The sequence below is a fragment of the Mus musculus genome, chromosome Y (genome assembly GCF_000001635.26).
Source record: "Mus musculus strain C57BL/6J chromosome Y, GRCm38.p6 C57BL/6J".
Taxonomy (NCBI): Eukaryota; Metazoa; Chordata; class Mammalia; order Rodentia; family Muridae; genus Mus; species Mus musculus.
In genome coordinates this window covers 23,671,973-23,699,685 of record NC_000087.7, presented here as the reverse complement: position 1 = coordinate 23,699,685, position 27,713 = coordinate 23,671,973, and the positions used below count along the sequence as shown (strand labels likewise).

The window sequence follows — 27,713 nt, the reverse complement described above, 5'->3', positions numbered from 1 at the left end:
CCAGCATATAAGTGAGAGAGAGGCCCTGCCCAGCCTAGCACATAAGTGAAAAAGAGGGCCTGCAAGGACTAACATCTAAGTGAGAGGGAGGTCCTGGGAAGCCTAGCACATAAGAGAGAGAAGGGCCCTGGGCAGTCTAGCACATAAGAGAGAGAGAGGACATGTGAAGCCTAGCACCTAAGAGAGAGAGAGAGAGAGAGAGAGAGAGAGAGAGAGAGAGAGAGAGAGAGAGAGAGAGGACCTGCCCAGCCTAACTCCTAAGTGAGAGAGTGGGCCTGAGTGGCCAAGCACATAAGTGAGAGAGAGAGGGCCTGCACTGCCTAGCACACTCTTCTATCAAGCTGAGGACTAGGAAAGTAGAGAAAGGAGAGTACCAGGGGTTGTAGGAAATCTGCATGTTCCCTTCTGAACTCTTAGGGCAGCATAGACTCTTCTGGTGTGCGTGTGTACATGCAGAAGTCCACATTATTAAATGTTTATGCACATAAATAAATAAAAAACCAAAAATGCTTACAAGAGCCTCTACAGCTGAAATTAAGTAGAGCCATTTGCTGTATTTCATATGTTACATATTTGTTCTGGATTTTCAAGTTTGTAAGCACTTGTCAACCAACAAACTGGAAATCATTTGTCTTAAAGCCAGTAGATTACTCCCACCTTCTAAAATCTCCCTTCAAAGTACTTGGTATTCCGTGAACGCATGCGCAGGGTGTATTCAGCCAATCAGCACAGTCCTTTGGTTAGACCTATTTGCTCCAGCTGGCATCACAAAGGATCCTCTGAGGCTTCTGTCTGGGTGTGGCCCCTGACAACGGTTTTTTTTTTTTTTTTTTTTTTTTTTTTTTTTTTTTTTTTTTTTTGCCATTGAGGAGCTAAGCACAGAAGGGTGCGGTTTGGAAGGTGTTCTCCTCTTAGATGAGCTGTAAGTGATAGTCTGCCCTGATCAGGGTTGTTGGACAGTTAATCGAGGTGTGACAGGGTGGGGAATCTCAGGCCCAGGAGGCCACTATGTGAGGAAAAGCCTCCTGATCGCCATTTTCTGTGGAATCTGAGGGTGAATGGAAGGTGGAGGACCATATTCATGGAAGAGGATCGAACAGGTCAGGGCCATAGAGAATTGGGAACCCTTGGAAGAGAAAAGCTTGGGGCCTGGGGATAGGATCAGAGAACCAGCTGCAGGACTGTGGGTCAGGGAACAGGGAGCCATTGGTGAGATGCCTTGGCGATTGTCCTGTGTGATATTCAGGATCCCTTAGAAACACACTGAGGATTCCTCCCTCCTCATTGTCTTCTCTATGGTGTGTTCCTTTGGTATAGACTGTATGAACATTGCAGACAGTAGAATGGCATAGGAAGATGAATGAAAAGAAGAAGAGGAGATAATTGTAAGAGATTCATAAGTCATTGGGGATGGATTCTGACCACAGATCTTTCTGTCTCAGTCTCCCATGTATTGGGATTAAAGACTTGCACCACCAAGTTCAGCTTTTTCTCTCAGTTTAGTTTCTGTAGGATGGGATCTATCTTTGTAGTTTCAGCTGGCCCGGCTTGGCCTGGCCTTGAACTTACAATCTTCAGATGTTTGAAATCCTCGGCTTCCCCAAATCCCTAATTTCTCCAATATAAGGTCTTTCTGTGTGGGTGGTGGTGGTAGTTCATGTTTTTTTGTAGACTTAGTGGTGGATCTTTTTGATATGAATATACAGTTACCATGTTCTTTATCTTTCTGGATAGAACTGTGAGTTTACGTTAGACTGAGATAAACTGGTAAACAGAATTGCTGATGTTTTGTTTAAAAATATTCTGTGGGAGATAGAACCAAAATTCAGATACCTCAAAGGTTAAAGGATGTTGCTCATCGTTTTTTGGGAGGAGGGGAGGACTCATATGTTGAAGGTTGGCCAGTTTTTGTCTCTCTTTAAACTGAGAAATGGCAGACTAATAATTTAGGTTCTAAAGGAGGTTTTTAAAGAAGTGAGTTAAAGAAGTTTTTAAAACAAGTTGTGAGGGAGAGGGACATGATAAATGGGATACACGGAGGAAATGGTACGGGTAAGTGTATATATATATGCATCACCATATTGAATATGTACACAGAACTCTCTGATAAAGGCAATTGATTAAAAATATACATGTTAAGTAAAAAAAGAAATGATCTTTCATTGAGCTAAAATAATTATTTGATTTTTTGTTATTTTTAATTATTTAAATGATAATTTTTAATCAGGTAACTAAGTTCTTTTTTTTTCCTTTTTATTTTTATTGTTTTTTTTTAAACTAAGAAGACTACTAAGTTCTTATGAGAAGAATGGCTCTTAAGAAATTGAAGGTGATACCAAAGGAAGGTTACTTATTACTTTTGGACTTTGATGATGAGGACGATGACATAAAAGTTTCAGAGGAGGCTCTTTCGGAAGGTATCGCATTTCCAGTATTAATTGTGTCCTGCAGTTCATTAGACTTTACCTAGTCACCTGAAATGGAAGAAGTCTTTGTTAAGAGTTTACATATACTTCATTTCTAATTTTACCTATATCTCTCTATTCCTATATACAAGGTTTTGCAGCACATAAACCTACTCTTGGAACTATATCAGCATACGTTGAGAGAGAAGAACTTTCTTGATTTCACCTCAAGAAAAGACATGAACATTGTTCATATAATATGTTTGCCAAACATGAATTTATTTCATAAAACTTGCAAATAAATTATTTCCTTTCTTTTTCTATTATAACTTTTCCTTATTTACATTTCAAATATTATCCCCGTTTCTAGTTTCCACTCCAAAAAATCTCCTGTCCTCTCCCCTCTCCCCCATCTCCCCAACACATCATCTACCAATTCCTAACCCAGGTATTCCCCCATACTGGGGCATAGGATCTTTACAGGAACAAGTGTCTCTCCTCCCATTGATGCCTGACTAGTCCATCCTCTGCTACATAAGAAGCTGGAATCATATATACCATTATTTGTTTTCATTGATTGGTGGTTTAATCCCATGGAATTGTGGGGTACTTGTTAGTTCATGTTGTTTTTTCTTCTAGGGGCCTGCAAACTCCTTAAGCTCCTTAGGTATTTTCTCCAGTTCCATAATTGGGGACCCTGTGCTAAGTCCAAAGGATGTCTGTGAACATCCACTTTTTTATTTGTCAGGCATTAGCAGATCCTCTCAGGAGACAACTATATCATTCTCCTGCACCCAATCCCTTGTTGGCATCTTCAGTAGATTTGGTGGTTGTATATGGGATGGATCCCCAAGTGAGGCAGTCTCTGTATTCTTTTATTCTCAGCTCCAATCTTTGTCTCTGTAACTCCCTCCATGATTATTTGGTTCCCCATTCTAAGAAGGAACGGCATATCCACACTTTGGTCTTCCTTCTTCAGTTTCATGGGTTTTGCACATTTTACCTTGGTTATTCTGAGCTTCAGGGATAACATCCACTCATCAATGTGTGAATATCATGTGTGTTTTTTGTGATTGGGTTAACTCTCTTAGGAAGATATCATCCAGATCCATCCATTTGTATAAAAATTTCATGAATTCATTGTTTTTAATAGCTGTGTAGTAATTCATTAAGTAAATGTGCCATATTTTCTATATACATTCCTCTAAAGAGAGTCATCTGGGTTCATTTCAGCTTCTTGTTATTATACAAAAGGCTGCTATGGACAAAATGAAGCATGTTTCCTTATTACAAGTTTGAACTTCTGGGTATAACCTTATCAGCTTTATGAGGTCCCATTTGTCCATTTTTAATCTTATAGCACAAGACATTGGTAGTATTTTTTTTCAAGAATATCCCCCCTTTGCCCATGTATTCCAGGCTATTCCCCACTTTCTCCTCTATAAGTTTCAGTGTCTCTGGTTTTATGTGCAGTCCCTTGATCGACTTAGACTTGAGCATTGCACAGGGGATGAGAATAGATCAGTTTACATTCTCCTACATGCTAACTGCCAATTGAACCAACACCATTTGTTGAAAATGCTGTCTCCTTTCCACTAGATGGTTTTAGCTCCTTTGTCAAAGATCAAGTGACTAAAGGTTTATTTCTCTGACTTCAGTTCTATTTCATTTATCTACCTGTCTACCACTATACCTGTACCATGTAGTGTTTATCACAATTGCTTTGTAGTGCACTTTGAGGTCAGGCATGGTGATTCCACAAGAGGTTCTTTTATTGTTGGGAATAGTTTTTCCTATACCAGGTTTTTGTTTTTTGTTGTTGTTGGTGGTGGTGGTTTTTTGTTGTTGTTGTTGTTGTTGCTTGTTTGTTTTTTTCAAGTTCCAGGAGAATTTGTATATTGCCCTTTCTAACTCAGTAAAGAATTGAGTTGGAATTTTGATGGGGATTATATTGAATCTATAAACTACTTTTGGCAGAACAGCCATTTTTACTATATTAATCCTTCCAATCCATGAGCATGGGAGTTCTTTCCATGTTCTGAGATCTTGTTTCATTTCTTTCTTCAGAGACATGAAGTTTTTATCATATATATCTTTCACTTTCTAAGTTAGAGTCACACCAAGCTATTTTATATTATTTGTGAGTATTGTGAAGGGTGAGTTTTCCCAAATTTCTTTCTCATCCTCTTTTTCCTTTGAGTAGAGAAAGGCCACTGATATGTTTGAGTTAATTTTATATTCACCTACTGCACTGAAGTCATATATATGGTTACGATTTCTCTGGTGCATTTTTGGGTCACTGATACATGCTATCATATATTCTGGAAATAGTGATATTTTGACTTCTTCCTTTCCAATTTGTATTCATTTGTTTTCCTTTTGTTGTCTAATTGCTCTGGTTAGGACTTCAACTACTATATTCAATAGGTATGAAGAAAGTGGGCAGCCTTGTCTAGTCCCTGATTTTAATGAGATTGTTTCATTTAGTTTAATGTTTCCTACTCGTTTGCTGTCTATTGTATTTTTTTTTTTATGTTTAGATATGGGCCTTGAATTCCTGACCTTTCCTGGACTTTTATTATGAATGGGTGTTGTGTTTTGTCAAATGCTTTCTCAGCATCTAATGAGGTGATCATGTTGTTTTCGTCTTTGAGTTTGTTTCTATAGTGGATTAAGTTGACAAATTTCCATATATTAAACCATCCCTGCATTACAGGGATGAAGTCTACTTGACCATGATGGATGATCGTTTTGATGTATTCTTTTATTTGGTTTGCAGTGATTTTATTGAGTATTTTTGCTTCGAAATTCATAAGGGAAAATGGTCTGAAGTTTCCTTTCTTCATTGTGTTTTTGTATGGTTTGAATATAATTGTAATCTGGCTTCATAGAACAAATTCAATAGTGTTCCTTCTCTTTTGATTTTGCATATTAGTTTGAAGAGTTTTGGTATTAGGTCTCCATGTGTAAGACCCCGAAGATGGACCTCCTCTCAAGTCCAGTAAAGTCCCGGGATGAGCTGGCCAGCACCCCAATGACTTGAGAGAAATCGACACCTGATGCAAACTGCAAGAGTTTTTATTATCAGCTAGCTAAGGACAAACTCCTTCCACTGTGCAGGGCAGGGGCGTATGACTCTGAGATGTGACAGAAGAAGGTTTTTATTAGCTAGCTGAGGAATTGGGATGAGTTGGGAGGAGAGTTTGGAGGAGTTGGGAAGAGATGGGACGAGTGTTCTTCTCTGCCCAGATGTCCTTGTCAAAACTCCAATTTTGAATCTCTAGCTGTAAGGCTCAGAAACCAAAAGGATTTTTGGTGGCTGTAGAGAACATAGAGTCTCTTTCTGGCTGTATTTTTATAAATCAGGGAAAACAATCTTGGAGAATGTCCAGGTGCTTTACCTTCCAGGGAGAAACGCTCTAAGTTGTGGTCTCACATTTCCCACTCCTTCTAGTACATAGTTCTGATCTTATAAGTTAGAAAATTAAACCTCTGGCCCAGCTGCCAAACAAAGCCAACATGAGGTCACAGCTTTAGGATATGTAAGATTGAGAACCTCAGAAGCCCATTGAATGAGACAAAAGAGCCTCTTGCCATTGGGAGGAGGGAGGGAGGGAGGTTCCTGTGCAGTGTCCACTGTGTGTGAGCAGTGCCAGGCCAGTGGGCCATGGCAGGCTGGATGCCAGAACTGGGCACATGCTGGAGGTGTGGCAGCAGGGCTTGTGAGAATCATCAGGGAAAGTCCTTTTGATCTGAGTTCAAGTTTGCCAGAATGGTGGCACCAGACCAGGACAGGTACTCCTGTTTGAAATTTACGTGGCACCAAGATGGTTTCTGGTTAGTATGTTTTTTGTTTTTTTGTTTTTGTTTAAGTTTTTTATTGTGTTTCAACATTTCCAAGGCATCTTTTCTGACCAGTTGTAGGTCCTTCAAGTGAGCTAGTGGGAGTTCTGAAAAAGAAACATGAGGGTCAAACATTCCACCTGCTTCTGTTAAAGGGGGGGGGTCCCCAGTTGAGGAGTTCGAATGGTGTAAGTTTAAATTTCCCTGTGGTGTTCCATACTCAGAACAAGGTGAAGGGAAAAAGAGATGCATAATCTTTTCTGCAGGTCTCTAAAACCAATTTAGTCAAGGTTTCTTTTAATGCTCTATTCATGTGTGTTTTTGAGCTTTACTAAAGTTTCTTTTATGAGTGTGGATGACATTGCATTTGGCGTATAAATGTTCAGAATTGGGAATTCATTTTGGCAAATTTTAACATTGATGAATATGAAGTGTCCCTCCTCTTTTTTTTTTTTTTTTGATAACTTTGGGTTGAAAGTCGAATTTATTTGATATTAGAATGGCTACTCCAACTTGTTTCTTTGTAACATTTCCTTGGATAATTGTTTTCCAGCCTTTTACTCTAAGGTAATATCTGTATTTGTCCCTGAGATTTGTTTCTAGTATGCTTGGTCTTGCTTACACATCCTGTCTGTTATTCTATGTCTTTTTATTGGTGAATTGTGTCCGCTGATATTATGAGATATTAAGGAAAAGTAGTTGTTGCTTCCTGTTATTTTTGTTGTTAGAGTTGGAATGTGATTCATGTAGCTTTCTTCTTTTAGGTTTGCTTCAAGATCAATTTCTTGGTTTTTCTAGAGTGTAATTTCCCTCCTTATATTGGAGTTTTCCCATTATTACCCACTTGATGGGCTGGATTTGTTCGAGCATATTGTGTATATATCGGTTTTTTTTCCACAGAATACCTTGTTTTCTCAATCTATTGTAAAATTTTTTGATGCGTCTAGTAGCCTTGTCTGGCATTTCTTTTCCCTTAGGGTCTGTATGACATCTGCCCTGGATATTATGGCTTTCATAATCTCTGGGGATAAGTTAGGTATAGTTTTGATAGGATTTCCTTTATAAGTCACTTGACCATTTTCCCTTAGTGCTTTTAATATTCTTCTTTTTCTTTTCTTTTTTTTTTATTATGCATTTGGAGTTTTGATTTCTATATGATGGAAGAAATTTCTCTTGTGGTCCAAACTATTTGGAGTTTTGTAGGCTACTTGTATATTCATAGGCAACTCTTTCTTTAGGTTAGGGAAGTTTTCTTCTATAATTTTGTTGAATATATTTACTGTCCCTAAATTTGAAAAACTTACTTGTCATTGATACCTATTATCCTTAAGTTTTGTCATCTCCTTGTGTCCTGGATTTTCTCGGTGTAAATATTTCCTTTCTAAAATCTCTTCCAAAAATTTACATGGAGAGTTTTTCCAGATAAATTCAAATCGATAGTACTTTATTAACTATTACTTATATAGAATCCTTTCAAATGTTTCTGTTTTCTATTGTTAATACAGTAAAGAGCCCAGCATTTGATAAAAATGAGAATATATCGCCTCAAGCAGAAGCAGATGAAGATATGGGGTAACATTTTCAATATTTTTTGCCAGCTCAATAGATTACTTCATAAGTAGTGTTTGTATTACCTTCACTGGAGAATTAGATTCAGGAAGATAGCAATACAAATCAGACACTGCTATATGTTGAGTTCAAGCCCAGCTTGAGGTCCTTCAGACCTTGTGATAACAAACACATAGCAACTAGTATAATATGACCACCTGCCTGAGATCTTCCAAGATATACACACAAAGAAAAGGAGAAAAATCATGAAAATAAGAGGGGGACCATCTGGCAAGAAGAAGGGTCTCAGCAAGAGTGGGAGAGTAATGAATAAACTACTGTGGGTGTAAATGTATGAATTGGTAAAAGTAAAGGATACAAGATCACTTTGATACTCCACCATGTAATATATATATATATACATATATATATATACATACATACATACATATATATATATACACATACATATACATATGTATATATATATATATATATATATGACATTTGTTCTTAACCAAACATTATATATTTATTATAAATAATTAAAAGAAAGTTCTTTTTAAAGTTTTGTGTGGGTAAGAAAAATGCCTACCAGTCCACTATATTTCTTGCATTAATTTTTTTATTTTCCTTTCTTCACAGAGATGAAGTAGACAGTATGTTGGATAAATCTGAAGGTATGTGTTTTTGGAGGTATTTGCCTGTTTTTTAAAGAGGTCAGAAGAGGGCATCAGATTTCTAGACTGTATAGCAAAAGGGGATAATTTTGGGTTCACAGTAATTGTAGTTTCCTTTAAAACACATATGAGATAACTTCTCAGCAAACATTCAGAATGCAAGATTAGCTGAAGATGTAGCTCAGTGGTAAATCACCATTTAAAAGTGATGAGTTTCATCTTCAGTGGCAAAAATAAACAAACAAAAACAAACAAAGAAACAAAACAAAACAATAACAATAAAAACCCCAAACAAACCAACAAATGCACCAAATTAACAAAAATCCTACCAAACAAGCAAAACACAGTTATAAGTCTTGCAAATGAAATGTTAGGTTGTCCAGTTTGCCAAATTAACTGCAAATTGTAAAATGAGCAAGAAACCCAGTTTGCTCTTGTAAGGAAACAAGCAAAACCAGCAATAAGCATTTTAGGAGCCTAAACTTAGGCATGATTAGAGAAGAAAAAAAAATATACAGTGGCTACCACAAGAGAACAAACCTCTCAGAGGGGCTAGAGAGATGGCTGTTTTGGTAATGTGCTTTATTTGAAAGTATATAAATTAAGGAGGGGGTCTTAAACCGGCTTTAAAAATGCAGGCTGCAACCCAGTGAAAAGTAGTTGGAGACAGCTTGCTGGCTAGCCAGGCTAGTGGCATTGGTGAGCTGCAGATTCAGAGAGAACCTGTCTCATGTTTTAAATTTGGGCAGTCAGAGGTGGTTCATGCCATAATCCCAGCAGTTGGTAACCAGGGTGAGGTCCAGGACTACAACCCTGCCTTGAAAAAAAAAAAAAAAAAAAAAAAAAAAAAAAAAAAAAAAAAGGAAGTTGGAATGTGATTGAGAATGCAGCAAATGTCTATTTGTCGCCCTCTTATGCATACTTATACTGGAATGTATATGCATCAGTTTTTTACAATACTCTTTATCTGATTTACACAATCCATTAAAATGATGGTTTTTGTCTTTTTGTTTTTTCTCTATGAGCAAATTGTCAATATTAAGAAAGTGTTATAATTTTGTAATCTCCACTGTATAGTACAAATAAACATCTTTCAAGAAAAATGATCAGCACACCTTAAAAGACACAAAGGACAGGGATGGAAAGATGGCTTAGAAATTAAGAGCACTTGTTGTTTTTGGACAGAACCAAGTTTTAGTTCCTAGGACCCACACAATGGCTCAAAACCATTTTTAATTCTATATCCATGGGTTTTGGAATTCTCTTCTAGTTTCTATGTGCACCACACATGCATGTTTATAAACACAAACATGCAAAAACAAATTACTTAAATAAATAAAACAATTGAAAATTACAAACAACAGCACCTTCATCTGAAACAAAGTAGGAGAGTCTTGTTTGGGGTCCGTTTTATTTTAGCTTTCAAGTTAGTATTGTAAACTTGGAAAATGGAAAGCCTCTGGGTAGTAGTGGCAGCTAAAATACTACCTCCTTTTTGCTCTTCAATGACAGACGACTGATTGAGCCTTTCTCACCCTTAGTACACATGTGCAAACACTGCCAATCAGCAAGGGCCTTGGCTGAGATTGTTTTCCCGCTATCCAAACCCTGTTACCCAGTATGCTTTGTGGTAGTCATCAAGCCGAGTTCTTGTGGAAGCAAGGTTCTTGAGGAAGCATGGTAGGGAGAAGTCTCAGTAGAGGTAGTCAATTGTCTGTTGAAAGATGATTAATACTGTTTGAGCTGGGGGCCTGTGTGGGGAAGAAGGTGGAGGGGTGGAGGTGTTACTTTAGGAGTAAGGAGAGGAGGTGACTCTCACTGGACTCAGGAAGGTACTGCTTCCAGGCTCACAATCAACTTTTCCCACTTAGTTCTCTGCTGAGAAAAACAGAGAACTTCTCTAAGGGCAGGGGTTTGAACAGAATTATCTTCTAACAGAAAGCAGGAAGGCCAGGGAATTGGAGACCCTGGAAGTCTTCTTGGGGCTTGGGGAGGTGAGGAGTGAGTAAATCGGAAGTCAGTTAGTGGAGCCAACAGACTAAAACCTTCTTTTAGCTGCTGCTGCCTGCCAGGAATTCATTAAAAACGAACTGAAAACCAGTCTTCATTTACCTCTACCTGTTGTTAAAATGGCAGATTCCCGAAATTTCTATGTATAGGCTCCAATTGCCTCAAAATACAGAGGCTCCTCTCAGCCTCAGAAGTGCTGGGACTTCAGACATAATTCAGGCCAGGTTGTTGTTATTTATTTGTTGTTTTGGTTTAGGACAGTAAGCTCTAACTCTATATCTCAGGATTGTCTGAAACCTCACCTGCATCTTTGACTGGCCTTGAAACTGAAGTCCCCAGCCTTACAAATGTACCTGGGCCTGAGGAAATATGTGTTCTTTATTTTTTATATTTAAATTTTTGTTTGTTTGTTTGTTTGTTTGTTTGTTTTTTATTCCTTTTTTCCTTGTTGAAGATTGAAACCAGAGCTTCTTGCTGTAGCAGTAAAATATTTGTCCAGCCAGAAAAACTTTATATTTTAGATCTGCTTTAGATTTGTATTATGATGAAAAAAATTGAGGAGCTTGGTTATGATAAAAGCAACCATGATTTCATTTGGAGATTGAGATACAAACACATTTACTCTAATTTATCAAAACCCTAGCAACAATGGGACCAAAATTTAGATCATCCTGTGATTGCATATAAACCCACTTGAAGTCACAGTTAAAGCCATCATATTAGGTGTGTGTGTGTGTGTGTGTGTGTGTGTATTTACATTTCAAATATTAGTCATTTCCTGGTTTCACCCCAGAAATTCCCTTTACCATTCCACCCTCCCTCTGCTTCTATGAGCATGTTCCCCCACCCACCAACACCCATGTCCCTGCTCTGGTATTTGCCTACACTGGGACACCAAACTTCACATGACCAAGGACCTCTCCTCTCACTGATGTTTGACAAGGACATCCTCTGCTATGTATTTAGCTGGAGCCATGGTCCCCCTCTTTGTTTGCTGGCTTCGTCCCTGAGTGCTCTGGGGGGAGGGGGGCGGTCTGCTTGGTTCATATTATTGTTCTTCCTGTAAGATTACAAACCCCTTCAGCTCCTTCAGTCCTTCCTCTAACTCCTCCACTGTGGACCCCATAATCAGTCTGATTGTTGGCTGTGAGCATGAGCCTCTGTTTTTGCCAACCTCTGGCAGAGCCCCTAAGGACACAGCCTTATTAGGCTCCTTTCAGCAATCATTTGTTGGTATCCACAATAGTGACAGGGTCTGGTGTTTATATACGGGATGGATCCACAGGTGGGGCAGATTCTGAATGGTCGTTCCTTCAGTCTCTGCCCTGCACTTTGTCTCCATATTTCCTCCCAGTAGTATTTTGTTCCCCATTCTGAGAAGGATGGAAACATGCACACTTTTTTCTTCCTTCTTAAGGTTTATGTGGTCTGTGAATTACATTTTGGGTATTCTGAACTTTTAGGATAATATCCACTTATCAGTGAGTGCATACCATATTTTTTCCTTTGGGATTGTGTTACCTCATACAGGATGATATACTTTAGACATATCCGTTTGCGTGTGAACTTCCTGAAGTCATTTTTTCCTTATGGTCACTATACATTTTTATCACTATTTCTCTATAATACAGCTTGAGGTCAGGGATGATTCCCCCTGAAGTTATTTTATTGTTGTGAATAGTTTTACAATATCCTGGATTTTCGTTATTCCAAATGATTTTGCATATTGCTCTTTCTATCTTTATAAAGAATTAAGTTTGAATATTGATGGAGAGGGCATGGAATCAGAGCTTACTTATGGCAAGATAGACATTTTTACTAAATTATTTGGGACACCAATCTATGGCCATGGGAGATCTTTCCATCTTCTGAGAATTTCAATTCTATCTTCAGAGACATGAAGTTCTTGTCCTACAGAACTTTGACTTGCTTTTTTCGTGTCACACCAAGTTATTAAAATATGAGACTATTGTGAAGAGTGTTGCTTCCATAACTTCCTTTTCAGCCTGTTTATCCTTTGAGTAGAGGAAGGCTACTGATCTATTTGAGTTAATTGTATATCCAATCACTTTGCTAAAGTTGTTTCTCAGGCTTAAGGGTTCTTTAGAGGATTTTTTGGGGTCACTAAATATACTATCTTATTACCTATTAATAGTGATATTTTCATTTGTTCTTTTCCAATTTTTAACTTTTTGACCTCTTTTTGTTGTCTATTTAATCTTGCTAGAACTTCTAGTACTATAGTGAATAGGTAGGGAGAGAGTGGGAAGCCTTGTCATATATTAGTGGGATTGCATCGAGTTTCTCTCCATTTATTTTGATGTTGGATCCTGGTTTGCTACTATGTTTAGTTATGGGCCTTGCTTTCTGAATCTATCCAAGACTTCATCATGAAGGTCTGTTGATTTTTTTTAAATGATTCCTCAGCGTCTAATGAGATAATACTGTGTTTTTTTCCTTGAGATTCTTTACATATTGGATTACATTGATGGATTCCCATATATTGAACCATTCCTGTATCCCTGGGATGAAGCCGCTTGATCATGAAGGATGATCATTTTGATGTGTTCTTGGATTGTGTTTAACAGGATGTTATTGAGTATTTTTGCATCAATATTTATAAGTTAAATTGGTCTGAAGTATCCTGTCTTCATTGGGTTTTTGTATGGTTTGGGTATAAGAGTAAATGTGGCTTCATAGAACAAATTAAGTAGTGTTCATTTTCTTTTGTTTTTGCATAATAGATTGAAGATTGTTGGTATTGGTGTTTCATTGAAAGCCTGATAGAAATCTGTACTAAACCCATCAGATACGGGGCTTTTTTTTTTTTTTTTTTTTTTTTTTTTGAGGGGGGAGCTCTTAATGACTGCTTCTATTTCTTTGGGGATTATGGGAGAGTTTACAGGGTTTATCTCAACCTGATTGAAATTTAGTACCTGACATCTGTCTAGATAATTGTCCAATTCATCCAGATTTTCCACTTTTGCTAAGTTACAGGCTTATATAGTAGGATCTGATGATTTTTTTGGATTTACTAAGTATCTGTTGTTATGTCTCCCTTTTCATTACTGGTTTTGTTAATGTTGATATTTTCCCTGTGCCCTGTAATTAGTCTGGCTTATGTTTTATCTATCTTGTTGACTTTCTCAAAGGTCCAGCTCCTAGTTTGTTTGATTTTATGTTATAGTTCCTTTGTTTCCACTTGTTTGATTTCAGCCCTGAGTGTGATTAGTTCCTGCCTTCAACTCCTCTTGGGTGAATTTCCTTCCTGTTATTCAAGGGGTTTTAGGTGTGCTGTCAACCTACTACTGTATCTTCTCTCCAGTTTCTATTTAGAGGCATTCAGAGCTATGAGATTCCCTTTAACACTGCTTTAGTTGTGTTCCACAACTTTCGGTATGTAGTAACTTCATTTTTTTTAAACTCTAAAAAGTCTTACATTTTTTTTTTTATTTCTTCCCTACCTGATTTATCACTGACTGGATTTTTGTTCACCTTCTACGTGTACATGGGTTTTCAATTATTTATATTATTATTTCAGATCAGCCTTAGTCCTTGGTGATTAGATAGGATGTATGAGATTATTTGGATATTTTTATATCTGTTGAGGCATGTTTTGTGACTGATTATATTGTTAATTTTGGAGAAGGCGTCATGAGGTGCTGAGCAGAATGGACAATTTTTGTTCTAGAATAAAATGTTCTATAGATATCAACTAATGTATTTGTTTCATAACTTCTGTTAGTTTAACTGTGTCTTTTTTTAATTTTTCTTTCCAGGATCTTTCCATTGATGAGGAGGGTTGTTGAAGTCTTCTGCTATTATTGTGTGTGGTGCAATGTGCATTTTGAGCTGTACTAAAGTTTCTTATATGAATATGGATGCCATTGCATTTGGACTATAAATGTTTAGAATTGAAAATTCATCTTGGTAAATTTTAACTTTGATGAATATGAAGTGTCACTCCTTGTCTTTTTTGATAACATTGGGTTGAAAGTCAAATTTATTTGATATTAGAATGGCTACTCCAAATTTGTTTCTTTGGAACATTTGCTTAGAAAATTGTTTTCCAGGCTTTTACTGTGAGGAAATGTCTGTCTTTGTCCCTGAGGTTTGTTTCTGGTATGCTGGGTCTTGCTTACACATCCAGTCTGTTTGTCTATTTCTTTCTAATTGGTGAATAGAATATGGTGATATTAAGAGATACTAAGACAAAGTCTTTGTTTCTTCCTGTTATTTTTGTTGGAATTTTGTTCATGTAGCTATCTTCTTTTAGGTTTACTTCAAGATTAATATCTTGCTTTTGCTAGCATGTGATTTCCCTCCTTATATTGGAGTTTTCCCTTTATTATCCCTTGAAGGGTTTGGTTTGTTCAAAGATATTGTGTAAATATTGTTTTTTCACGGAATACCTTGTTTTCTCAATCTATGGTAAAATAGTTTTACTGCATATTATAGCTTTGGTTCTTATTTCTGCTCTCTTAGTGTCTGTATGATATCTACCGTGGATCTTATGGCTTTCATAGTCTCTGGGGAGAAGTTAGGTGTAATTCTGATAGGAATTCCTGTATATGTTACTTGACCATTTTACCTTACTGCTTTTAATATTCTTTCTTTGTTTTGTTCATTTGGTGCTTTGATTAATATATGATGGCAGGGATTTTTGTTTTTGTTGTTGTTTTTCTGGTCCAAACTATTTGGAGTTCTGCATGCTTCTTGTATGTTCATGGACATCTCTTTCATTAGGTTAGGAAAGGTTTCTTTTATAGTTTTGTTGAAGATATTCACTGGCCCTATAATTTGGAAATCTTACTTCTCATCTATACCTGTTATCCTTATGTTTTTTCTTCTCCTTGTGTCCTAGATTTCCTGGATGTACTTAATTTTACTTAATTTTTAAAATCTGTTTCAAAAACTCAAAATGGGCAGTTTTTCCAAAGAAATTCAAATTGATAGTACTTTATTAACTATTACTAATATTGCATACTTTCAAATGTTTACATTTTCTATTGTCAATACAGTAAATAATCCAGCAATTGGTAAAGATGAAAATATATCGCCTCAAGTAAAAGGAGATTAAGACATGGGGTAATATTTTCAATTCTTTTTTCTTTTTTTCTCTTTTTTTCTCTTTTTTTTTTCTTTCTTTTTTTTTTTTTTTGCCAGTTCAATAGAGTACTTCAAAAGTAGTGTTTGTGTTACCTTCACTGGAAAACTAGATTCAGGAAGATCAGCATTTCAATGTCAGATGCTGATATATGTTAAGTTCAAGCCCAGCTTGGGATCCTTTAGACTTTGTGATCACAAACACATAGGAACTCATACAATAGGACCACCTGCATGTGATCTTTGACACACTCAAAGAAAAGGAGAAACATCATAAAAATAAGTAGGGGACTATCTGGGGGAAAAAAGGGTCTTGGCAATTGTGGGAGAGTTATGAATAAACTCCTTGTGGGGTGTAAATGTATGAATTGTTAAAAGTAAATAATCCAAGTTCAAGTTGGTAGTCCACCATATATTTTATATGCATATGACATTTGTTCCAAACCAAACATTATATATTTATTATAAAAAATTAAAGAAGTTTCTGTGTAAAGTTTTGTGTGTGGTAAAAAAATGGCCTACCAGTCTACTATATTTCTTGCTTTAATTTTTTATTGTTCTGTCTTCACAGACATGAAGTAGGCAGTATGTTGGATAAATCTGGAGGTATGTGTTTTAGAAATATTTCCCTGTTTCTTGAAGAGGCCAAACGAGGGAAACAGATCTCTATAGAACCTATAGCATAGGGGGATAATTGTAGGCTTCACAGAAATTATAGTTTTCGTTAAAAAATACACACAGATAACTTCTCATCCAACATTCAAAACTAAAGATTAACTAAAGATGTAGCTCAGTGGTAAAGCACCATTAAAAGTTATAAATTTCATCTTCAGTGGTGAAAACAAAAACAAAAACAGAAAACCAGCAAAAAAAAACAAACCCAGCAAATTAAAAAAAAAAAAAAAAAAAAAAAAGCACCAAAGAAACAAAGCACAACAATAAGACTAGTAAATGAAATGTCAGTTCGTCCAGTGTGCCAAATTAGCTGCAAATTGTAAAGTGAGCAAGAAAACCAATTTGCTGTTGTAAGGAAACAAGCAAAACCACCACTAAGCATTTTAGGAGCCTAAACTTAGGCATGATTAGAGAAATAGAAAAAGAAACCAAACAAACAAAAAACAAACAAACAAAAAATTGCAGTGTCTATAGCAACAGAACAAACCTTGAAGAGTGGCTAGAGAGATGGCTGTTTTAGTAAAATGTTTTTCTTGAAAATAAAAGTGGGGGCCTAGAATCCACTTCTAAAATGCAGGCTGCCAACCAGTGCTGAGTAGGTGGAGACAGCTTGCTGGCTAGCCGAGGTAGTGGCATTGGTTAGCTGCATATTCAGAGAGAACCTATCTCAAGTTTTAAGTTGGGTCAGTCAGTGGTGGCACATGCCTTAATCCCAGACGTTGGGAGGCAGAGGCAGGGAGATTTTTGATTTTGATGCCACCCTGGTATACAGGGTGAGTTCCTGGTTAACCAGAGCTATACAGATAAACCCTGACTTGAAAAAAAAAACTGAAAATGAAAAAGAAATTTGGAATATAATTGAGAATAAAACAGATGTCTATATCTGGCCTCCTTATGCACCCATATACTGAAATGTATACACTCCATTTTTATCCTGAAACTATTTATGATTTACACAATCCATTAAAATTATGTTTTTTTTGTTGCTGTTTTGTTTGTTTGTTTGTTTGTTTTTCTGTTTCTGGAAATAGACAACATTAACAAAGTCATTTTTTATACTCTCCATTATATAGTAAAATTAAACATCTATCGTGAGAAATGGTCCAGCACACCTTAAAACACACACAGGATAGGAATGGAAAGATGGCTTAGAAATTAAGAACACTTGTTGCTTTTGTACAGAACCAAGGTTTAGTTCCTAGAACCCACATAATTCTCAAAATCATTTTTAATTCTAGATCCAGGGATTTTGGCATCCTATTCTAGTTTCTAGGGGAACTAGTCATACATGTTATATAAATACAAACATGCAAAAACACTTTAGTTAAAAAAAAACAAACAAAAAAAAAGAAACAAAAAAACAAAACAAACAAACAACAAAAAAAAAAACAATTTAGAGTTACACAGAACAGTCCCTTCATCTGAAACAAAGTAGGAGAGTCGTCTTTGGAGTTCATTTTATTTTAACTTTCAAGTTAGTATTGCAAACTTAGAAAATGGAAAGCCTCTGGGTAGTAGTGGAAGTTAAAATACTACCCGCTTTTTGAAGCTTTAATCACAGATGACTGAAAGAGCCTCTCTTACCCTTAGTACTCATGTGCAAACACAGCCAATCAGCAATGGGCTTGGCTGAGATTATTTTCCTGCTGTTCAAACCCTGTTACCCAGTATGGTGGCTACAAAGAGTTCTTGAGGAAGCAAAATTCTTGAGGAATCATGGTAGGATGAAGTCTCAGTGGAGGTAGTCAATTGTCTGTTGGTTAATCCTGGTTCAGCTAGGGGTCTGGGTGGGGATGAAGGTGGAGTTTTGGAGGTGTTTCTTCAGGAGTAATGAGATTAGGTGACCCTCACTGGACTCAGGAAGTTGCTACTTCCAGGTTCACAATCGACCTTTCCCACTTAGGCCTCTGCTGAGAAAAACTGAGAACTTCACTGTAAGTGCAAGAGTTTGAACAGACTAGCTCCTAGCAGAAATCAGGAAGGCCAAGGAAATGGAGACCCTGAAAGTATTCTTGGGGACTGGGGATGTGAGGTGTGAGTAAACTGGACTTCACTTAGTGGATGAAACAGACAAAACCCTCTTCTGTGCAACTGCTTCCCACCAGGAATTTATTAAAAAGAAACTGAAGACCAGTCTACATTTTAACGTGTTGTGAAAATGCCACATTGCCGAAATTTCTATATATAGGTTCCAAACTGCCTCAAATACTAGAGGCTTCTCTCAGCCTCAGAAGTGCTGGGAATTCAGACATAATTCAGACCAGGCTGTCTTTATTTATTTGTTGTTTTGGTTTAGGAAAGTAACCTCTAGCTCTATATCTCAGGATTGTCAGAAACCTCAATTGCAGCCTGGACTGGCCTTGTACCTGAAGTCCTCAGCCTCAGAAATGTAATGGGGCCCGAGGAATCATGTCTTCTTTATTTTTTATATCTAAATTTTGGGGGTTTTTATTTTTCATTCCTGAAGATTGAAACCAGAGCTTCTTGCTGTAGCAGTAAAATATTTGTCCAGCCAGGAAGAATTTTATATTTAAGATTTGTCTTAGATTTGTATTGTGATGAAAAAGGTTGAGGAGCTTGGTTGTGATAAGAGCAACTATGATTTTATTTGGAGATTGAGATGCAGACACATTTACTCTAATTTATCAAAAAACTAGCAGGAATGGGAAAAATTTAGATCATCCTGTGATTAGATGTAAACCCACCTGAAGACACAGTTAAAGCCATCTGTGTGTGTGTGTGTGTGTGTGTGTGTGTGTGTGTGTGTGAGTGTGTGTGTATTTATTTACATTTCAAATATCAGCCATTTCCTGGTTTAATCCCAGGAAATCCCTATTCCATTTGACACTTGCTTTGTTTCTATGAGCCTGTTCCCTCACCCACATACTCCACCTCCCTACCCTGGCATTTGCCTACACTGGGGCATGGAGCTTTCACAGGACCAAGGACCTCTCCTCCCACTGATGTCTGACAATACCATCCTCTGCTCTATATGCCGCTAGAGTCATGGGTGCCCCTCTTTGTTTGGTGGCTTAGTCCCTGAGTGCTCTGGTCTGTCTGCTCGGTTCATATTGTTGTTCTTCCTGTAAGGTTGCAAACCCCTTCAGCTCCTTCAGTTCTTCCTCTAACTGCTCCCCTGGGGACCCCATGATCAGTCTGATTGTTGGCTGTGAGCATCAGCCTCTGTTCTTGCCAAGCCCTGGCAGAGCCTCTCAGGAGACAGTCATATTATGCTCCTATCAGCAAGCACTTGTTGGTATCCACAATAGTGACTGTGCCTGGTTTCTGTATATGGGATGGATCCAAAGGTTGGACAGAATCTGGATGGTCATTCCTTAAGTCTCTGCCCTGATCTCCACATTTCCTATCAGGAATATTATGTTCCCCATTCTAAGAAGGACTGAAACACCTACACTTTTGTCTTCATTCTTCTTCAGCTTCATGTGGTCTGTGAATTACATTTTGGGTATTCTGAGCTTTTAGGATAATATCCACTTATCAGTGAGTGCATACCATGTTTTTTTTTCCTTTGAGATCACACAGGATGATATATTTTAGATCTCTCCATTTCATGAAGGCATTGTCTCTGTACCATTACCATACATTTTTGTATCACTATTTCTGCATAATACAGCTTAAGGTCAGGGATGATTCCCCCTGAAGTTCTTTTATTGTTGAGAATAGTTTTGGGATATTCTGGAGTTTTGATATTCCGAATGGTTTTGCATATTGCTCTTTCTGTCTCTACGAAGAATTGAGTTTAAATTTTGATGGAGAGTGCATGGAATCTGTAGATTGCTTTTGGGAAGACAGCCATTTTTACTAACTTAATCTATGACCATGGGAGACCTTTCCATCTTCTGAGATTTTTCAGTTTCTTTCTTCAGAGACTTGAAGTTCTTGTCATAGAAATCTTTCACCTGCTTGGTTTGAGTCACATCAAGGAACTATAATTTGTGACTTTTGAAAGGTGTTGTTTCCATAATTGCCTTTCATCCTGTTTATCTTTTGAGTAGAAGAAAGGTACTGTTTTGTTTGAGTTAATTGTATATCTAGCCACTTTGCTGAAGTTGTTTTTCAGGTTTATGGGTTCTCTGATGGAATTTTTGTGGTCACTTAAGTATACTATTTTATTATCTGCTAATAGTGATATTTTGATTTATTCCTTTCCAATTTTTATTCCTTTGACCAATTTTTGTTTTCTAGTTGCTCTGTCTAGAACTTGTAGTACTATAGTGAATTGGTAGGGAAAGAGTAAGAAGCCTTGTCTAGTCCTGTCTTGTCTTATTTTAGTGGGATTGCATCAAGTTTCTTTCCATTTAATTTGATGTTGGCTTCTGGTTTGCTTCTATATTTAGGTATGTGCTTAAAATTCTTAATCTATCCAAGACTATTATCATGAAGGTTTGTTGATTTTTTTTCAAATAATTTCTCTTCATCTAGTGAGAACTGTGTGTGAATTTGCTTCAATATATGTGTGCATGTTTGGATGTGTGTGTCTGTGTGTGTGTGACAGATACATATATATGTATCTGATGAATCCGATTGTTTCATAACTTCTCATTAGTTTCACAGTGTCTCTTTTTCATTTCTTTTTTCCAGGACCTCTGCGTTGCTCAGAGTGGGGTGTTGAAGTTTCTCACTATTATTATATGGGGTACAATATGTACTTTGAGTTCTAGTAAAATTTCTTTATGAATTTGGTTGCCCTTGTATTTGGAGCATAGATATTCAGAATTGTGAGTTCATCTTTGATGAATTATCCTTTGATAAGCATGAAGTAACATTACTTACCTTAAAAAACAAAAAAAAGTACTTTGTGAAACTCCTCTTTTCACAGTAGGCCCTCTTGACTACTGAGGCTTTTTTGTAACAGCTTTGAAGGAATTTTAAAAGGAAAAAAAATAGATGTAAACAATTTCACAGTTCCATGTACTCATAGCTAAGTGATATGTATACAAAATTCTGTACATGAAACATATTTTCATTGATCCAGTGCTAATTTTATATTAAGTCAGTTTCTTTTCTAGGAGTCTTCTGTGCTTCCTTCTTTATATGGCACAATGCAAAACTGAATTCTTTAATGTAACCCTTATAACTTATTTTTAAATATTATGTTATGGTTATTGTTTTTTTTTTCTTTCACGTGTGTATGTGCACAACTAGTGTGTCTTGTACCTGAGGAAGCCAGATGAAGGCCTTGAATCCCCTGAAACTGAAGTTATAGGTAGTGAGCCACCTTGTGGGTTTTGGTACTCCAATCTCAGAAAGCTGGAAGGGAACCAGTGCTCTTAACTGCTGAATCATCTCTCCAATCCCTTCATTGTTGTTTTTTTTTTTCTTTTTATGAAATGAATTATGTAACTGTAAGTGGAAGACAACTTACTAAACAATGAGAGAATGATACTCAGATTCTAAAGTATCTGTTTTAAATTATATGTAACTGAATGCTAAGTGAGCTTTCTCAGAAGACAGTAACTTGTCTTTGAGATATGGTGTCATTATGTAGTTCAGGCTGGCCTGCATTTTCCTATTTAACCTATGCAGTCTTTACACTGGAAATCTCCTGCTTAAGCTTCCAATACTAGGATCATACACACACAAAAAAACATCTTTACATGGCTTACTAAACAATGCTCCTAATACCTATTTTTGGACTTATTTATGTGTATTAGTGTTTTGCTTACAGTTATATATGTGCACCACATGTGTACCTGTTGTTCAGATATCAGTTGATTATTTCAGATACCTGGAACTGGAGTCAGATAGTTGTGAGCCACCATATGAGTGCTAGACACCAAACCTATGTCCTTTGCAAAGAACAGGAAGTACTCTTAACTGCTGAGCCATATCTCTACCCCCATGAAACAATATTATATTTTTAAAAAATAATATTTTGCTTCTTTCAAGTTACCCATTTTACCAAATTATTTTTTTCAACTGAAGGATTTGCTCTATTTAGAGGAGGCAGAATAATCATTTAATAATCTGATTTTGTCTAGTACTATGTATGGTGAGAATATTAAACATGTACACCGAAATATAGCTTCATCCTAGTTACTGAAAGCTAACTGTGCATGCTAGAAAGGTACTAAACATTTTCTGAAGCATTACAATTTTCATGAACTGCAGCAGTTACTGATCAAAAGTTCCTACCATAATTTTCTTCAAGTGTTTTTTTAAAGGATATGTTCTGAAATATAATTACCAATTCACTTTAGAAATAATTTTATTTTGATTAAAAAAAAACTTGGAGATCATTGTTTTAAACATAGATTTTAACATTTTTATCTATTTTTATTTATATAGGTATTTTGCCTATAAGTATGTCTGTGAGTCATATACATATGTACCTGGTGCATGCAGAATTTAGAACAGGGCATCACATCCCCTGGAACTGGAGTTGGAGATATTTGTGCACATTATGTAGGTGCTAGGAATCAAACGCAGGTTTGATTCTGACAGGGTCTCATTTGTAGCTCTGTCTGTCCTGGAACTCAGTATGTTGACCAGGTTAACCTGGAACACACAAATATCTCTCTGCCTTTTCCTCCAGAATACTAGGATTAACATGGGAACCAATATGACCGGTTGCCCTCTTATTTTAATTGAATATTTTAAACAATGGGTCTAACAGTTCCACAGTCAAGTTTGTTCTTTCAGTTGCATCATCTTTTTTAGATTTGGAAAAGAATTAGCCTTTATTAAAAGTGTTTCCTTATGAAGAATTAAGTATACTTTTGATCCTTTGTTTTGTGCATTTGTTCTTTTGAAAACTGTTCTTGAAGCTCAAAATTATTTTCCTTACAGAAATTAAAATTCAGATAAGATTAGATATTTCTTATCCAAAATACATGGACTGTTTTTTTCTATGTTGTGGAACATTTCTGTAGACTTTACAGGTTGAACATCCTTCATCTGAACATACCAAACCCTAAGTATTCTAAAGTATGAAGCATGTTTGTGATATCTATCATTTAATTTTAAGTTTCCATAGCATTATTGAATGAAATTTATCTATATCTATTTTTACTTGAATACATGGAATCATCTAATTTTTCTTCAAAATGACTATTTTTAATATAGATGACATTTATAAGACGCTTCACATAAAGAGAAAATGGATGGAAACTTATGTCAAAGAATCTTTCAAAGGCAGCAACCAGAAATTAGAAAGATTTTGCAAAACGAACGAACGAGAGAGGTAGAGTTGTTATATTTGTAGGGTCAAATGTGTATCATTTTAAAAATTATATGTGGCTGAAGTTTAAAAAAAAATATATCATGTCTGATTCTTTAGTAAAAATGTGTGGCTTTGATTTTGTCTAAACAGTTAACCCTATAACATCATGCCTTCAAGCAAACTAAATCTAATTCATAGAAATCTATGAAAATTTTATTTTCTGCTTTAAGTCAATGTTAATGAGATTTAAATTTTAATTTACATTCATTGTGGAAATACAGAAGTCTTGCACATAGTCTTAGGAATGTAATTTATGGATTATTATGTTTAACAATATTCAAAAGGAACAACTACAATTACATATGCAGACAATATGTATATTTTAGTTGACATGTTTTGCACTGTCTTTACTAAGGCAATGTATGAAAAATAAATTAGAACTTATATTTGGTAGAAAATAATGAAAAAAAAAACCACATTGAAATATAATTAAATTTTGTACATGTATATATATATATATATATATATATATGTGTGTGTGTGTGTGTGTGTGTGTGTGTGTGTGTTACGTGTGTGTTGTGTGTGTTTATATTTCTTTAATTTTGAAAAGCTAAAACGTAAATGAAAACCTCTCTGATAATATGTTAGCGGAAAAATCTATAATGATTTCCCATTAGATATTTTATACTGCTATTTTTCTTTTTATAGTATGAAATGTTCAATTGAATTTGTTCTGAGTGTTCATTTTCATATTGGTATGAAATGTGCCTGCTTTTGTTACTGTGCTTTACAGGAAGAACATCAACAACAAATTTTGTGAGCAGTACATAACTACATTTCAGAAGTCTGATATGGATGTACAGAAATTCAATGAAGAAAAAGAAAAAATCAGTGGTTGGTACCATAAAAAAAACTTAATATTTAACCTAGTATTACTAAGTAGGAATGGAACAACTAGCCTTGAGTTGAGCATATGAAACTAAATTAAGTTCCATTATCTATCTATCCTTGCTTCTGTTCTAGTCTTACTGAGATATAAACTATTGATTGCATACTATATCAATGAAAACGACTAGGCATTTTATGGTATACCAGATCATAAATTTTTAAGAGGCAGACATTTGCAGAAAGATCAAGAGATGATTACCAGTGACTACAAAAAAAAAAAAAAACAAAAAACAAAAAAAAAACAAAAAAAACCACAATATATCAGAGTTCAAAGAAGAGAGAAAGCTTATTTATTGGTTTCACCTGGACTCTGTTGTTTATATTAAAAAACCAACTCAATTTGGTAAATCAGTTCTTACAGTCCTAAATTTAGTAAAGATTTAGTAACAACAGAGGATGGAAACAAACAATCTCAACAGCCCTGGAAGAATTTTCCTGTGGAAGAATATCAGCAAACAATTTTAGATCACGTCTCCATTACTCTACCTGTAGAGTCATCACCTGGTTTCCAAGTAAGATCTGAGACAACGATAATCATATTAACTATTTTATTTTATTTACTGGTTAATAGTTTGGAAAGTATTCAATTTGAAAGGAACAGCAAATTCATTCTTGCCTCAGAAGGCATTGAGGAACCTGCCATTATGAGTCAGTTCTGGAAAGAGATAGGAACTAAAGATAAATAATAAATACTCCAATTGAAGACAGTTTTTAAACATTGGACTCTGGATGACATTTCAAGGGAAAGTGATCATCCCTGTAAATAAGGAGTCTAAAGACAGAACAGCAGGGTACTTCAAGATTTGTAATTCTGCATATGGCAGCTGGTGAGAGGGAGCCAGTAAAGGAAGAGAACCACTGGTAGAAAGAAAACTACCATGAGTGAAGGAAAGTTTTAAAGAAGAAAAGATCCCTAAATGTGTCATATGCTGCATGTGGGCCCAATAAGATTGATTTACAGGGCTGGAAGATGGTTTAATTGGTAATCTTTCTCCCGTGTAGGCATGGAGACCCCAGCTTATATTCCCTGCATTGGGATGAATGCCCACACCACCACCAACAACAACAAAATAAACAACAACAAACTAGCAACACTAAAAACAAACCACCACCACAACAACAAAAAAAAGTTGGTGTGGTTGTGAGCATTTTAAAACAACCAATCTCAGATTTAGTTCAGAGAAAAGAAGATCTCCAGATCTTTGTAGCCACCAGGTGTAGCATAAATGATGAGCTCTAGGTTTAGTGAGATTCTGTCTCTGAAACAGTACTGTGAAATCAAAGATGACACCCAATATTAACCCTTTGTCTCCAAATGTATGCAGGTGCACTTTTTTTAAAGATAAGCATTGCAAATTAGAGGTAATTTTACTTAATTATGATGATTTGAGTGCAAATGTGAGGTAAAAAATTGATCACAGTGAATAAAGGGCAAAACAGGATTGTAGTAGCCCAAGGTGAAAAGGTGTAAAGGGCTTGTCTTAATTTTTTTTAAATGCAAATTATCAAGGTTGTGCGCAACCCTAAAGAATACAATGAGAACTTTATGTTACTACTTCTATATGTTGCTTGAGATTGGAATCTAGAGAAAACCAATCTAAGCTTCCAAGACTAGGATTTTACCGAGTTCATGTATACATGGTGCATGCCTATAAACATAAGAACTTGGGAGGCTAAGGCCAGTCTGTGCATTATGAAAAACTCTTTCACATTAAAAAAAATTCCTACCCCACAATTGGTAGCATAATGTTATTTCATATTATTGTAAATATATATATATATTTAGTAAATAGTTGTTAAAATTTTAAATCAGTTGGAAAACTATTCCTTTTAACTTTCATATAGAATTATTTTTGCTTACATAAATGTTTTAGTATTAGATATACATTTAGTGTTTTATTGTTAGACTGCCATGCATGTTGCATGGCAGTAACAACAAAAATAAACAGAATTGTTATACTAATGTTTTCCTTTTACATTTGTAGAATAGTTGTCAAAAAGAACAACAAGCATTGAAACTGTCCAAATGTAGTCAGAACCAGACCCTGGAAGCAGTTAAAGAAATGCATGAGAAGTCCATGGAGGTATGTTGCACATGGTCCATAAAATGACCTTAGGAATCTAAATATGTTTTAATAATCATAAAGTTTTAACTACTTATTATTTTGAATTATTTCTTACTGAAATGACTGCTATTATCCATAAAATCCTAATGGCTTTGTATGAATTATTAAAGATATGAAATGATAAAATGGGAATTTGACCTCAGATGTACCTCATACTTTAATAACACTATAATTATCCTGCTTTATTAAACATAACCCTAACACTAACCCTAATCCTAATCCTGACCTTAACCTTTACCCTATACATCATCTGCACAGAATCTTTCATATATGTATCCTTGGGAATTTATTTAATAAGAGGTACTTTTCTGTTTTAGGTTTTGATGAACTTGGGGACCAAGTACTAAGATATGCTTTTTGGTGTAGATGGTGAACTGAGAAAAAAAAAATGTCTATGTTTGAAAGAGCCATCATGGAGAATAATCTGAAGTACTCTTCTACTTTCCCATCTTCAGAAAAATGAAGCATGAAAAATTTTCACTTGCTGGTATATATATAAAACAAATAAAAAAATCTCTAACTTTTTTGTTTCCTATGAAACAGAGTTTTAAAGTTTCTTTAATCCTTGTTATTCTGATGATTCTGAGAAGGAAGTTAATCCCAGTGATGTGATTACAAAGTTAACTAGCAGTTATACCTTTAGAGTTAAAATAGAACTTCTTTATTTTTAAATATCTTTAATCATTTTCTTGTTTAAGTGTAAGTGCATCTTTATATTAACTTCCAAAGGAAATCTAAATGAATATGTGAATGGTATATAGTCCCGTGGACTGAAATTCCACACACTAATATAGTTGAATTATTTAAAATTTATTCTTATACTTTTTTTAAAGTCGAGATTTTATTCTTCTCCTAGTTCCCCCTCTTACTGTTCCACACCCCATATCTCCTGCCTATATGCCCCCATGCTCCCAGGGCCCCAAGCCCACAATCCCCATCTCCAAGAGTATGACACCACCATCCTGTCCCCTCTCCACCAGACCTCCCTGCTCCCTGGGGCCTGAAGTCCCTTGAGGATTAGATGGACCTCATCTGACTGAGTCCAGACCTGGCAGTCCTTTTCTGTATATGTGTTGGTGGCTTTATATCATCTGGTGTATGAAGCCTGGTTGCTGGCTCAGTGTCTGAGACATCCTGGGAGGTCCAGGTTATTTGAGATTGTTGGTCCTCCTACCGGGTAGACCTCTTC

General features: G+C 36.0%; 1 protein-coding gene across 1 annotated transcript; it reads left to right on the top strand.

Moving 5' to 3' along the window:
* Window positions 1-2,308: 2,308 nt before the first annotated feature.
* On the top strand, window positions 2,309-26,871 carry Gm29740 (predicted gene, 29740). Its single transcript, XM_017318691.1, has 7 exons — window positions 2,309-2,417; window positions 7,754-7,820; window positions 8,442-8,476; window positions 23,354-23,471; window positions 24,244-24,334; window positions 26,384-26,482; window positions 26,842-26,871. Exons 1-7 carry the CDS (start codon window positions 2,309-2,311, stop codon window positions 26,869-26,871), a joined length of 549 nt encoding a protein of 182 aa, XP_017174180.1.
* The last annotated feature ends 842 nt before the right edge of the window (window positions 26,872-27,713 follow it).